Consider the following 14,642-nt stretch of genomic DNA (forward strand, 5'->3'; position numbering starts at 1 on the left):
GAGCACGTAGAGAGGAGCACATAGAAGGAGCTCTATTTTGATTATGCTTAGCCTTGATTTATGTCTGGAACCCTGAGTGGGGTGATGTAATGAGCCTGCCAAGTTCTTTGATCTGTTTTGTACAAAAACTGAAGCTTTGCAGAAGTAAAATTGCAGCAGATTTTCACTACACAGTGTGTCTGTCTGTCATTCCCTTGCGTCGTATCCTGGCTATCCTATCCTTCAACCCTGTCCTCCCGTGGATAGCAGTCTCACAGAGGGACGGTCCGTGGCAATCTATACTGTTTCTGATGGACAACATTCCCCTTGGTCCAACTCATCGCGGCGGCATTCCTGTAAAGAAGTGTGAACGCCCCAGTGACTGTCCGCGTCTGAGTCAGGAACTCGCTAGAGCGAATGTGGAAGCAGAACGTCGGCCTTTCAGAAAGAGCTGCTTCGCAGCTGAGGGAAAGCGGACCAAAGCTCTTCGTCAGGGCATGCAACATTTCCTGCTGCCACACAGTACATCACCCAAGGAGATGAGCAGCAAGAACTGTATGTGACCAAGGGGATCTTCTTTCAAGACACCACTTTGAATAGTCCTTATATAACTAGACTGTGTCTCAGAACAGTAGAGAAAGTTCCAAACAGGAAGAAGATGTTTTTTTACTAGCTCGACTTTGATTAAAGGGTATACAATTTTTGTTCTTTAGACTTTTTTCTTAAATAATTACTTTTAGGCTGCATGCATATGTGAGTGCCTACACATGTATGTATGTGTACCACATGCATGCCTGGTGCTCCAGAGCCAGAAAAAGGTGCAAGGGTCCCCTGGTGCCACAGAAGCAGGCCATCACTTGGGTCCTCTGCAAGAGCACTGAGTGCTCTTAATCTCTGAGCGTCTCTCCTGCCTGTTCTCTTGACCTTTACAGACAGCTCCTGACACAGGCTGCTTTACCTAAGTGGATAACTAAAATGAAAAATTAGATACAAATGATATCTTCATGAAAATCTATTTCCCAGGATCCCTGACTTTTACAGTCGCACATATAGTTCTAATGTGTCCGATTCCAGACCTAAACAGCCAACATCCTGTTTGTCCTGACCTTGTATCTACAATTAACAGTAAGGTCTAACTTGGAAAAAAGTAAATGCTTTATCCTGATATGCCCAAGATATCTAGGAATGATGAGCGGGTAAAAATTAAATTATTTCAGAAGAATATTGGTTCTCCCAATTCACCAGAGAATAATCTGATCAAATACTCTAAAGAAGAAAAAGTTCTCACTCCAGTAGGAAATGACATCTCTAAATCTAAGAAGTTGCAGCTTAGCTGAACACCCTCAAATGAACTTACTTCAACTTTTAAATTTCCTTTCATATCTGCTTAGACATGCTGTTGTAACGAAGTCACATAAGTAATAAAACAGGTACTAGGGGATTTTAGAGTATCCTGATATTCATCTTTCAGGTTTTATGTATTGTAATGATTTAAGAAAGGGAGTCACTGTAATATTCTTATTTTCAACTTTTACCAAAGTAGAATTTGAAAAAGAAATTAGAAAATTATCTAATTTCATTTTTCTGCAAAAAAGTGAGTATTAACTTCTAATCCCTACTTCAACACTTCTCGTGAATTTTAGATTGTCTTTAACTAAGACAGAAAACGTAAAAAGTTGATGAGATGATAGAAAGTTGACTAATAATTGTCAGCCTTTCTATAAGAATAAATACGTCTTTTAAAGGGCCTAAAATTAGCTCAATTAATTTTATAAGGATAAAATGAATTGGTTCATCTCAACTTGATACTAAGAAGATGTGTAAAATAACATTCTCTATATGAAGCTTTATCTGCAACAATTATGGCAGAAATGTTTCTCAAGATGCAACTGCAAAGCCAGTCCTGCAGAAATGCAAATGCATAACCACACGGAGCCAAGGCACGAAGGGCTACAATAAGATGCATTTTCTGGACAGCAAGATATTCAGTTTCCATATCTATATTTTTCACATTTTTTTTGAGATAGGGTCTCTTGTAGCCCAGGCTGGCCTTGAACTTACTGTGTAGCCTAGGCTGGACTTGAACTCCTGATCCTCCTGCCTCTACCACCTACATGCTAAAAACTAACTGTGTGCGTCACAATGTCTGTTTTCTTCATATCTTCTATAATAAACAGCAGTCTTCCACGGTTAAGATGTTTAGTGTTTTATCAGGAAGCTATAGAATAAAAGTTTTAAAGCAAAAAGAGTGACTTGACGCTACCGGCGACTTTAAAGGAAAGGAGCTAATGGTTGGTGTGCCTTACCTATGTGCTCCTTTATTCTAAAGATGTCACTTTTCACAGTGACACCATCCAGAAGGCCCTGGATCACTTTCTCGGGAAAGAGAAGCTCATGAGTGCCCAGGAACAGCTCCAGGTTAGTGGTCAGGTTGCTGAGGACACTAATCAGCACGGTCTCATCCTGGAAGCTCATCCACAGGCTGGCCAGTGCAATGAATATAGGCTAGAGAGAGAGAAACACTAAAGCCGTAACTGAGCGACGCACTCATCACTGTATTCTGGAAAATACGAGTCAGAAAAATTCATTTTTTTATAAAGTCAAAATTTTACGAAACTAGAGAAGGCTTCTGAGCCAAGAGGAGGGAAACCTGTGTTTTCTTTCAAAGTATTTCATTTGCCATAGCTGTTATAAAGGTATTTACTCAGAAAGTAAGCAGCACAAATGATTCATTATAGTTGATTTATGGGGCCTAATGACGAATCCAAAGAACCAGGAGTGCATACAAGTGCATCTCACGCACATCAAGGGAGCTGCCTGCCAAAGTTTTAGATCAGGGAAATACAATATTTATTCACGGTAAAGGTTAGCTAATGACTTATCAAACAAACAGAAAATCAACCAGGCCTCACATAAGTTTGATTTTAAAGGCAATGTTGACAGTGACTGCAGGAAGTTATCAAAGTCTCAGATGGTCTATACCCATGGGAACACGCGCACACTTTCTCACTCCCTGCAGGTCAGGGCTGCAGTGTTCTATAGTGTGGTGCTGTTATCCTGAGAGCCGATGCACGGTGAATAAAGGGTCACCTTCCTTTCAGCTAAGATGTAAGCTATCAGCTCAGTGCCAGATACATGAGCACAGTCTCACTCCCCCCTCCCTCCCTCCCTCCCTCCCTTCCTCCTTCTCTTTCTCTCCCTCCTACCTTCCTATCTATCTCTCCCTGTGTCCCTCTTTCTCTCTGCCTTCTCCCCTCCCTCTCTCCCTACTCCTGTCTGTGAGGAAGTGTGCAGAGGCCAGGGGTTGGTGGTGGGTATCTTCCCCAATCTCTCCCTGTCCTATTTCTTTATCAGGATCTCTCACTGAACCTGGAGCTCACTCATTGGCCAGGAATCCTCCTGGCTCTGTCTATCTGGCACCACACCTGGCTTGTTCACAGAGGTACTGAGGATCTGAACTCAGGTGTGTGGCCATTTACCAATTAAGCTACCATCTCAGCTCTATAAGCACACTTTCAGTGTTACAATGGATTGCTTCTGTTGCCATAGATACTGTGGTCATCATTACCACAAAGTACCATTTCCTTCAGTAACAACTGCCCTCATCAAACAAACAGCAGGCTATTACTAGGACATAATCATTAAGAACAGGACCATCTTATATAAAACTACTACACTGTATATGATAGCATCCTAAAGGAATACAATTATAAGGAATTTTGAACTGATTTATAGGACTCAAAAGGACGCTCAGCCTAAAGAAGTTACGCCTGCCATGGTGGCCACATGCCTGCATTCCAGCACCCAGGATGTGGGCACAGGAGGATTCACAGTAGAGGACAGCATGGGGTATCTACTGAGCTACAGAGTGAGGTACTGACTCAGAAAACAAGCAACAACAAAACCCACAGGCTAGGAATTAGCTCAGCAGTAGAGTTTGCACACAGCTGGGTTTTGATCACAGAGGAGGAGTTTGGGCCCGTGAGATGACTCAGTGGGTCAACGCTCACAAGCCTGACAACCCAAGTGTGGTTCCAGGATCCCACTAAGAAAGTAGAGACCCTCTCTGCCCTCCACATGTGGCATGCCCCTTTGCCATAATAAATAAAATTTTAAAGAATACATTTAAAAAAGTCAAAGTGCCAGGCTGTGGTGGCACACGCCTTTAATCCCAGCACTTGAGAGGCAGAGGCAGGTGGATCGATGTGAGTTTGAGGCCAGCCTGGTCTACAAGAGCTAGTTCCAGGACAGGCTCCAAAGCTACAGAGAAACCCTGTCTTGAAAAACCAAAAAAATAAAAAAAATAAAAAAAAGTCAAAGTTCCTGAGGGTGGTGGTGCACACCTGTGATCCCAGCACCCAGGGACAGAGGTGGGTGGATAGTTGTGAATTTGAAGCCAACATGGTCCACATAGCAAGTTCCAGGTCAGTTAGGGCTGCTCTGAGAGCCTGTCTCAACAAACAGTGTCAAAGGGGATGGCAGCTACTTACAAAGACTTGCGATGTCGGGACAGCTGTTTTTGATTTTACTATCATTTTTAATTGTTCCAGTTGAGCTGCTAATTGTTTTATCATCATTTCCACTTCTTGAGCACAAGTAATTATATCTGACTGTAAAGACAGCATGCTTTGTATTAATATTTTTGTCATTTCACTATAAATGCCTTATCTGCTCCCAATCAAGTGACAGTGACGTTGTGAGGGCCACTCCCTGTCAGTGTGTAAAACACATGCTCTGAATTACAAGTGTTGCAAACACACATATCACTATGTAATTACACCCTGTTTCTAATCATACTGTCAAGTGCTAAAGAGAAGCAACAACTATAAATTGACTTCTACCAAGTAAGTTCCACTAAGGTCAACCCTAACTTGGCCATGAACCTTCCTAAGGTCACCTCCCTCGTGAGTCACCTCGTTGTCAAGCAACTGCGTTATATGGGAAACGACAGGCTTTGTGACAGCAGCTCACCAAAACAGTCTGAAGGAAGATCTCGTACTGTCGGATGTTGTACAGCGCTTCCTTTAACGGGTAGGACTCGTGCTCTTTGGCCAGGAGCGGGTTCTTCGTCACTTTCTCGAGGATGGCTGTGTAGCGAAAGGCCTGTTCCTGGGCAATCTGAAGCTGCGAGTCGATATGCTGCGTGGTGGCTGGGATTGCTTCGTGGAGAATGGCTGGCACTGTTGTCAGGGTGCGAGAGAACAGGCACCAGGGCGTGGGGGAAGAATCAAGGAAAAGGACATCAGAAAGTAATTGCATTCTAAAGACCAAATTCAGTCAGATTTTCCTTATCAGATTGATAATAATGAGGCAGGTTTTTCATGGTCCCACCCCATGCAAAAAGAACCTGTCAAAATAAAAACCAGTGTCAGAATAATAAGAAAAGTAGAACCAGATCCACTTTTCTCACTAAAATCTAGAAAATTCAGGTAGATTGTGGTGCCGTGTACCGTATTAGCCATGCTCCTTTAGAAAAATCACATTTAAAATGTAAGTATGAACCTTATCTGGACTGTGGACATAAAGAAGTCTAGCAATGGAAGGCACTCTCTGACTGACGGGAAGTTGATTGTTGTAATTTTGATGTTTCTTTCCTGTGTAGGAGCATTCTGTCTACATACATCTGAGCAGCATGGCCACAGGGGCCAGAAGCAGGTGCCATATCCCACGGAAATGGAGTTGCTACGTCACGGAATGGTTCTGAGCCACCATATGGTTGCTGGAACCAAACCTTGGTCCTCTGAAAGAGTAGCAAAGAAACACTGAGCCAACTCCCCAGCCCCAGAATTTGATAGTTTATAACAAGTCTTAAAATAAAAAATAAACAACAATAATACCCTCATTGGGCTAGGGGTGAAACTCAGTGGTCTCTAGCTCACAAACACAGCAAGAGAGGGGCAGGCGGGGTGACCAGGGATCCGTGATTAGGTAAAGAAGGGAATGCCTTATCAATGGGCCTGCAGAAGTCTAAATTCACATGAAATTACTTCTACCATTAGATCCTTTATTAGATATTTCCTAAGTATTTTCAAAGTTACAAATAAAGAATGCACTAAGGGGTTGCGTGTCTTGGGAGGCTGAGGCAGGTGGATCTCTAGGAACCAGAGGCAAGCCTGGTACAGCAAGTTCCAGGTTATTCAAGGCTACACAATGAGATTCTGCCTAAAAATAAAAAAAGCATTATGTATATAACAACATAGAAGTTCCTGAATTTGCAGTTCATCAAATATCTCCTCTTTAGTCTTTTTAGTCTTTTCATCCCATTAATACACCAGCATCAGTTTTCTTCCCGAGGTGATTTTAACTTCCAAATCGGTTTTCCTCCCTTTGGCCGGCGTGAGGTAAACATCATGCTCCCTGGAGGAGTTGAGGGTGGCGGCCCCTGGGCCCCTCATTCCAGTCACTGCCTCGATTTCCTACACTAGCTTCCTGGTACACAACACGCCTGCCTCCACAAGGTTAGGAACTACTAGCTAGTGTGAAGAAGAGAATCACTGTTTTTTGTTGTTGCTTTTGTTTTTCGAGACAAGGTTTCTCTGTGTAGTCCTGGCTGTCCTGGAACTCGCTTTATAGACCAGGCTGGCCTCAGACTCACAGAGATCCGCCTTCTGAGTGTCAGTGGTCTGGTGTGTGCTGTCTGCTCCACTGTGAAGCTAAGCCTTAAATGCACAGAACCTTCCGAATCAGCCTAACCGTGCACTTACGATCATCAATGCCTTCTCCGCCTTTCCCACAGTCTCTGTTAAATAACCGAATTCCAGTTACGATCATGGTGAGCTCTTTCAGCTGGCGTTCTTTGTCCTTCTTACTAAGAGTCAGAAATGTCCCCAGCTCAGCCTGAGGAAAAACACTCTGCAGGGCAGCTGCAATAGATGGCGGAAAAACAGAACGGTAGAACCAAGGCAACAGGGCTTGGACTGAAAGCGTCTTTCTGTCTGTAGGAAGGATGTGCCTGTCTCATGTGACTTGAACTCCTGATTCTCCTGTGTTCCACCTCCCAAATGCTGGGGATTACAGCCAGGCTTACTATGCCTACCTCTAGGGTCATTTTAAAGTATAAATTGGATGACCATTTCCCAAGAATAAAAAGATTTCCTCTTTCAAGATCCTAATCAGACACAAGACTCAATGCCTCCAGCCATATGCGGCATTCCTATCCAGCTGGCCCAACCACCCCATCGCCCAGTACCCTGACAATGCTGCCCATGTCCCCGGTGAGGTAGAAGGGGTCACAGGCATGCCCAGATTCTGGGTAGCTTAGGATTTATTGTTCTTTATGTGTTAAGTGGGCGTTTTGTGTGAGTGTATATCATGTGTTTCAGTGCTCCTGAGGCCAGAAGAGGGTGTTGAGTCTGTGAGCTGCCTGACGATGGTGCAGGAAACTGAACTCAGGTCCTCTGGAAGAGCAGCAAACATTCTTAAACACTGAGCCACTTTCCAGCCTATAAGGCCTTTGTTTATTGGTGGTTGTTGATGTTTTTCCTAAGTTTTTAAAAAATTATTATTGTTGTTGTTGTTAATTTTATTGTTAACACAGAAAATAATGGATTTCATCATGACATTTTCAAAGTCCATATTCCATGATTGTACTTCGGCAATATTAACACCCCCATTACCTTCCCCTGCCCATCTTCTCCACTCCTCCTGCTCCCCACAGACAGTTCCCTCTATGAATTCCCGTCATGCATATATTGATTCCATATAGGAGAGAAAACTGAGTATTTTGTCCTCCTGTTGCCCTCTCTTGTTCTCCGCTTTGATTCTGCTCTCCCTCCTTACAGTCCCCCTTCTACTTTCAAGTCACATACATTCTTAAATATTTCTAGGAATTTGGGTACATTTGAACTTCTTATCTGTGCTGATTTTCTTTCAGCTAAGAGGGAAATTTCAATCTTTAGTATATTTTATAAACTACAATGGCAGGGACTAAGGAGATGCTCAGTGAGTCCAGTGCTTGCCACACAAGTGTGACAACAGAGTTTGTATCCCCAGGATCCCTATAGGCCAATGGTAGGCAGGCACAGCCAACCAGGAACCTCAGAAACATAGAGGGGGAGCCTGGGGATCCCTGAGGCAAGCTGGCTAGACTGGCCAGAACTAAACGGAGAGTTCTGGGTTCAGTGAGAAACCTTGCCTTAGTAAATAAAGCGGACAGCACGGAGGAAGGCAGCGTCAGTCTTTGGCCTCTACATACACATGCGCACAAGCCTCTGCCCACACAGAGGCGCAAACACACATGCACAGACTATACACATAAGTACAATGGACATATGGGTTCATTCCTCTCTTTTACCTGTTGCCTCCCTGACAATCTTGATGTCTGTGGGGGATCCCAGCCCAGACCTCAGAAACACATAGCTAACGATCTTTCGGTAGAGACTCTCCAGTTCTTCTCTAGCGCATGCTCTGTTGTCTGTAATTTCTCTGCTAACGGCACTCAATCTGGACTCCAAGACCCGGTGATGCTCTTCAAGAAAGTCCTCTAAAAGTAGCAAATAACAGTATTTCACTTCTTCAATACTTAGAATTCTCCTCAGATAAGGACTAGAGAAAAACTGGTTAGTGTGTGGCAATTTGATGAAAACAAAAGCCCCTGACACTCTACCTTCAATGCTAGATTTGAACCTCCCTGGGCTAAATCCTAAACCCTGACTTCTTAAGATATAATGATGAAATAAAACACAGTGGCCGTCAAGAAGCCTGAATACGGAAACGTTATTACAGGAATTCCAATAGAGTATCCTGTCAAAACATAAATGTCAGCACACATAAATATGTAAATATATGTAGTACAACATTAAATGTGTAGTCTATATATTCTTCTGCAGTTATACTTATTTTAGTCCTAAGTAAATATCCTTTGAATAATATGACTGATAATGCAATACTGCATCGTCTTAGTTAGGGTCTCTATTGCTCTATAAACACCATGACCAATAGCAACCTGGGAGGAAAGGGTTTGTCCAGCTTACACTTCCACATCACTGAGAGAAGCCAGGGCAGCAATCTGGAGGCAGGAACTGAAGCTGCTTACTGGCTTGCTCCCAGGAGTTTGCTCAGCCTGCTTTCTTGTTCAGCCCAGGGATACCACCACCCACAATAGGCTGGACCCTCCCACATCTGTAATTAATCAAGCAAACACTCGGAGACTTGCCTATAGGCCAACATGATGGAGTCACTTTCTCAATTGAGGTTTCTCTCTCCAGTGACCCTCACTGTGCTAAGCTGACAAAAGCAAACTTGCCAGTAAATGCATAAAGAATTTATCCTTCTTATTTCCTGTGTTGTGCTGTGGCTGGAGACCACCTTTACTGGCATAACAATTCATGTAACTTAGTAAACACTCCCAATCACCATACAACATCCATATCTATAATTCCACTAGAAAAGCAACTGAGAACTTTTACAAACTGAAAAAATAGGAATTGACTTTCTCTAATTCCATGTTTTGGAATTTCATTGTTATTAAGCAAAAATGGGAGCTGGAGAGATGGCTCAGCGGTTAAGAGCATTGCCTGCTCTTCCAAAGGTCCTGAGTTCAATTCCCAGCAACCACATGGTGGCTCACAGCCATCTGTAATGAGGTCTGGTGCCCTCTTCAGGCATGCACGCAGACAGAATATTGTATACATAATAAATAGATAAATTTAAAAAAGCAAAAATGTAAGAGATATTATTTTATATATTATCACAACTGAACGCTTACTGTTCAGAAAGAAATCACCAAATTAATCATGACTGCATTATTAAAAAGTTTATTTTCCCCCATTTCTAACATGTCTTTGATATATATTTTAAATATAAATAGAAAATATAATAAATATAATAAAATATATTCTTAACTTAAACTTCCCACAAAATACTTTACATAATTATTACATAATTTAAATATTATAAAATAACAAACCAAGACTAAGAAAATCTAAAAATTGCTGGGTGGTAGTGGCGCACGCCATTAATCCCAACACTTGGGAGGCAGAGGCAGGCGGATCTCTGGGAGTTCGAGGGCAGCCTGGTCTACAAGAGCTAGTTCCGGGACAGGCTCCAAAGCTACAGAGAAATCCTGTCTCGAAAAACCAAAAAAAAAAAAATCTAAAAATTAAGAATTTTAACTTCAATGGTTTAGTTTCTAATTGTTATATATTTGTCCCGGAAAGGTTAAAAATAGATAAACTTGGAAACATAATTCTGCAAGCGTACAGTTTTAAATTGACTTTTAGCATTCCTAAAGGCAATGAGCATTTTTCTCCTTTGCAGTTACAACACTATTCTACGCTTGGAACGGTGAACTGTTTCCCAGCAGGCACGTGTTAAAGGGTCGGGTCGGAGATGGTTGACCTTGAAGAGGTGGGCTCCCGTGGGAAGTGTTGGTGTCACTGGAGGTGTGTCCTCTGGGGACTTCCCTGCCTCTGCTCCTTCACGTCCCAACTACGAGACACATATTTCTGCCATGATGTGTCTCCATGGTCGAAAGCAACATGGCCAACAAAGCCTGTACAAAATGCTCGAAAACTGGACCCAAGCAAACCTTTTCTTTGTGTAATCTGTCTCAAATATTTTATTAATAATAACAAAAGATTGCCTAACAGCTCAAAGATGGAAAATATCAAGACTGACAAAAATGTATTTCATTAAACAATTAAATCTGTTGTCAATCAAATTAAACCTTTCTTACCTAAAATGCAATGTTTAAAAAAAAAAAAACCTCTTTTAAAATGCACGAAGATAAGTGTTTATATTACCTCGACTCGTGTAATTCATATCAAAGTAGACCTGCATCTTAATGGTGTCCAGGGATGGATTTTTACTGTCCAACAGTCGAGCCACACAAAGCTAGAAGAGAACATTGCATGAATGCTTCTACTATATTTTCCAAAACACTCAAGCGGTTTGTTTGCTTGGGTTTTGGATTTTGAGACAAAGACCATATACACCAGGCTGGTCTCAAACTCACTAAGTTGCCGAGGATGATCTTGAACTGATAATCCTCCTGCCCCCACTCCCTCCCCATTGCTCGGATTACCACGCCTGGTCTTATGCAGTGAATGCCTGGGTATCTAACACAGGGCTTTATGCATACCAGGCAAGCAGTCTATCAGCTGAGGTTTGCTCTTCTAAGTTATTTTCAAGAAGAAAAGAAAATGAGCAAAGCATTATGGTATACTCCTGCAATGCTAGCATCTCAAGAAACAGCAGCTGGAGGACCTACACAAGCTTCAGCCAGAACTACAAAAAAGAAGGCCAGAGAGGGGAGAGAGGAGAGAAACAATAAAGAGAAAAACATCACAGCAGTGGTCCTGATGATCAGGCGACCGTCAAGTTGGGAGCATAGGCCCCAGCCCCTCACATCTATCCCAGGCCTGGTCTGGACTCCAAATCCCAGCAGACCAAGTCCCCTGACCAGGGAGGGGTCAGGACCACTTCCCAGGGTATTTAAATAAGTTCCCAAAAGAGGAACACGTGATCCCTTTTCCTTTCTCCCGGCATTCGAGCGCAGGAACGGCTTCCCCATTCCCCCTCCAGGCCACTCTAGAGTGCAGAACTCCCATTAAACCTGGATATTTCTTAATTTTGGCTTGTTTTGATTTGGCATGATTGGGAATTTTGCGTCGACAGGGAGCTCGCGTTAGGAAATATTCCTAACAGCGACAACCACTTTTATTGTAATCTTTTTCTTCCTTGAGGACATCAGGGTTTATATTTTCCACGATCAACACAGTAAGTTCTTTACCAGGTCTAGCTGAAGGCAAGATGCCTGACATGTCGGTGAGTTTAAACTTGTGCTCTATTCTATAACTCTCCCAGAACTCCCGTATATTATTTGGGTCTGATTAACACCCTACTGATGGTGGAGGTCACGTTTTATAAAACTCTGCTTCAGTTACCCTCATCCCCTCACACCGTTTCTCGATTTCTACTCATTTCCAGATTTCTTCTGCTCCCCTCTCCCAGCACACACGTAAATGATGCATGCCTTCTCTAGACTTGGATGATCACCCATCCTCCTCCCTCTCACCTGGCCTTCCTGGACTCCTCCCATCCAGGCTCTGCCCTTCACACACCTGCTGCTGGAAGGCAGACAGCAGCATCCTTCTGAACCGTCCCCAGCCCCAGCAGCCCTGCTCTCCTAGGAGTGCGGAGGGAAAGGACAAGACTAAGCAGCCTGTCTGTGCACCTAGGTCCCTGGGTGGGGGAGTAACCTTACAGTAGACTACAAATCCAAAGGTGCCTTTATCCAGTGGCTTTTAATTGAGTAAAAACAGGCAACAATTACTGTTGTTAAGATTACCACGTACTGTGAGAAGTTGTGCTTGTACCACATTAAAAGGATACTGAACTTGAGGCTTAACAACTCAGCTGAATTAGGGAGGAAAAAAACCTAAAACTGCTTCCTGGACCAATCCTTGAGTCTCCTCTGTAACCTCCCACAGTTTCTGAATATCACAACCATTTCCCTATTGCTAAGAACAGCATTTATACCACACTTAAAGTTCACCAAGGCCAACTTTAGGCTGTCCTGTGGTCTCAGGGAGTTTCTGCAGCATCATTCTGATAAGACACCCTCCTCCCCAGTTCTAGGTTTCCAAGTCTTCCCCACCCCTACCACATCTGCAATAGACCTACTGTCTCTCCTTCAGGCTGTGAGAGAAGGTGGGGATTAGTGAAACATTCCCCTGCCATTTGTGCGAGTCAATAAAATCGCCACATACAGGTTTGGGGCAGCTCACACTTCCTTTGCGTGAAGAAAGGAAACAAATTCATTAAGGCTAGGACAGACAGCAACGTTGAACTTTTAGGAAATACAGAGGAAGCAACTAAATTGGAGTCTCCGACTTAAGACACTGGACATTACAGATATCTAAAGTCCTCCTCTCGGGTTCTAAAAACAGGTTTTCAAGCATATTTACTTGCTTAGTAAGGTAATTTTTGCTTTGACTTTAACATAATTACATGGAATCCATTATGCGGGTCTTAATTCAGAACTATTTAACTCCGCAGTACAGTTGTTGACAGTCCCAATGTTAGATAACGAGCAGGGTCTCACCAGAACACTGTGGCAGGCGATGCTAGCCCTGACACCTGGGCCCCACCTTACCTACTAACACGAAACCACAGGTTCGCGTTATGTGTCCTTAGGGCCACTTACAACCGCACTTGCCCAGTAAGTATAACCATAAGGTAATGGTTCAGAGAAACTCTGAGTTCTGGATGGAAAGTGACACCACCTCAGACTGGAGCAACTACTTTCCTTTTGTCTTTCTCCTCCCATCAGGAGGTACGACAATGACTCTGTGACATGGGGGAAAGCCAAGAATGAGGACCAAGGAAGCCAGGAACAACCTAGGCACCTCCAGACTTTATTCTTCTAGAAAATGACCCCTCGTTTATTTATAAAGGAACACCACTTTGTATTCCTTTGTAACACTGCTGAAGACAATGATGGATAACACAAATACTGTATTTAAAATTGTATTTAAAACCTCAAACAAGAGGAGTGTCAATCACCTTAACAAGTTTCTGCACGTCGCTTTTGATGAGGGTTCTATCCATGTTAAAGCCATTGCTTGGATCCAGGACAACAGCTTTCACCTAGAAACAGAGCACGTTAAGTCGTTTGTTTTTGTATTTGTCTGTTTGTTTATTATGTACAGTGTCTGCCTGCAGGCCAGAAGAGGGCGTCAGACCTCATTTCAAATGGTTGTGAGCCACCATGTGGTTGCTGGGAATTGAACCCAGGACCGCTGGAAGAACAGCCAGTGTTCTTAACCACTGATCCATCTCTCCAGCCCTGCATGCTAAGTAATTTTATTTCATGTTATGAAATTAATTCATTCCCATTTTTAGCCAACTGCCTTGATGCTCAGCTAGGTTTCTTCTCACCCCACTCACTAGCAGGGTCATCAAAGTCTGGAGACGGAAATAAACGTCAAACTTGAATAAGGGCTAGAAGAGTTCACGCAAAGAGGCTGAAAGCAATGGTTACAGCTTTAGAGCAGGAAGCTATGGTATACCTCGCCTTCACTGTGTGTTGTTACCCAAGCCAAGAACACAGAAATTAAAGCAAGGAGTCACTTTTTCAGTATATATCTGAACAAAAATAGACATTAAAACGTCACAGCAGAACATGATCGAGGTCTCCAAGTGTCACAGGATCTCCCAAGTCAGCCACTGTAAATCTACCATGCTTTACAGACTCGGAAAAGATGTTTTTCACTAACTCACCTGATGATCACAATATGTCTCCAACTAAAAAGCATCTAGGAATGCTCCCAACACTTGGTACCACATTTTAAAAATTTTGCTAAGACGGTAATTTGCAAAATTAATCTTTCTTACCATGAAAGCAACCACTGTTTCAGATGCAATCTCTCCGTGGGCTGCACATTCTTGTCCTATTTCTCGTATAATATTCTTTATAACACTTTCTGCTTGAGTGGGAGGCATTGTGGCTAAATAAAGCAATAATTTTTTTTAGTAATTTCACTAATATATTTTCTTCTTTAGATTCCGTTATTAGATCTGGAATAACCATAATGTCTACTGCATTATTGACATTTAATTGTGATCTAGTTTCCTCCTTTTTCTCTCTTAAATGGCTTTATTAATGACAGAGCATAACTGGGATTTCCCCCTTCTTTAAATGGTGCCACCATCAAAAATAT

At 42.8% G+C, this 14,642-nt stretch overlaps 1 protein-coding gene across 3 annotated transcripts in view; it reads right to left on the reverse strand.

The window, feature by feature from the left end:
- Cfap206 (cilia and flagella associated protein 206) overlaps positions 1 to 14,642 on the reverse strand; it is a 45,187-nt gene that overhangs the window by 29,604 nt on the left and 941 nt on the right. For all 3 annotated transcript variants that reach the window (XM_050145422.1, XM_050145424.1, XM_050145423.1), the window contains exons 2-9: positions 14,317 to 14,429; positions 13,486 to 13,569; positions 10,722 to 10,812; positions 8,273 to 8,461; positions 6,684 to 6,842; positions 4,951 to 5,159; positions 4,470 to 4,589; positions 2,286 to 2,484 (exon numbers count right to left, since the gene is read on the reverse strand). In XM_050145422.1, coding sequence (XP_050001379.1) covers positions 2,286 to 2,484; positions 4,470 to 4,589; positions 4,951 to 5,159; positions 6,684 to 6,842; positions 8,273 to 8,461; positions 10,722 to 10,812; positions 13,486 to 13,569; positions 14,317 to 14,424 — 1,159 coding nt within the window. In that variant the 5' untranslated portion in view covers positions 14,425 to 14,429. The remainder of the gene's footprint in view (positions 1 to 2,285; positions 2,485 to 4,469; positions 4,590 to 4,950; positions 5,160 to 6,683; positions 6,843 to 8,272; positions 8,462 to 10,721; positions 10,813 to 13,485; positions 13,570 to 14,316; positions 14,430 to 14,642) is intronic.

The sequence above is a fragment of the Alexandromys fortis genome, unplaced genomic scaffold (assembly GCF_014885135.2).
Source record: "Alexandromys fortis isolate MF-2015 unplaced genomic scaffold, M_Fortis_MF-2015_v1.1 scaffold_2_26212498_36691700, whole genome shotgun sequence".
Taxonomy (NCBI): domain Eukaryota; kingdom Metazoa; phylum Chordata; class Mammalia; order Rodentia; family Cricetidae; genus Alexandromys; species Alexandromys fortis.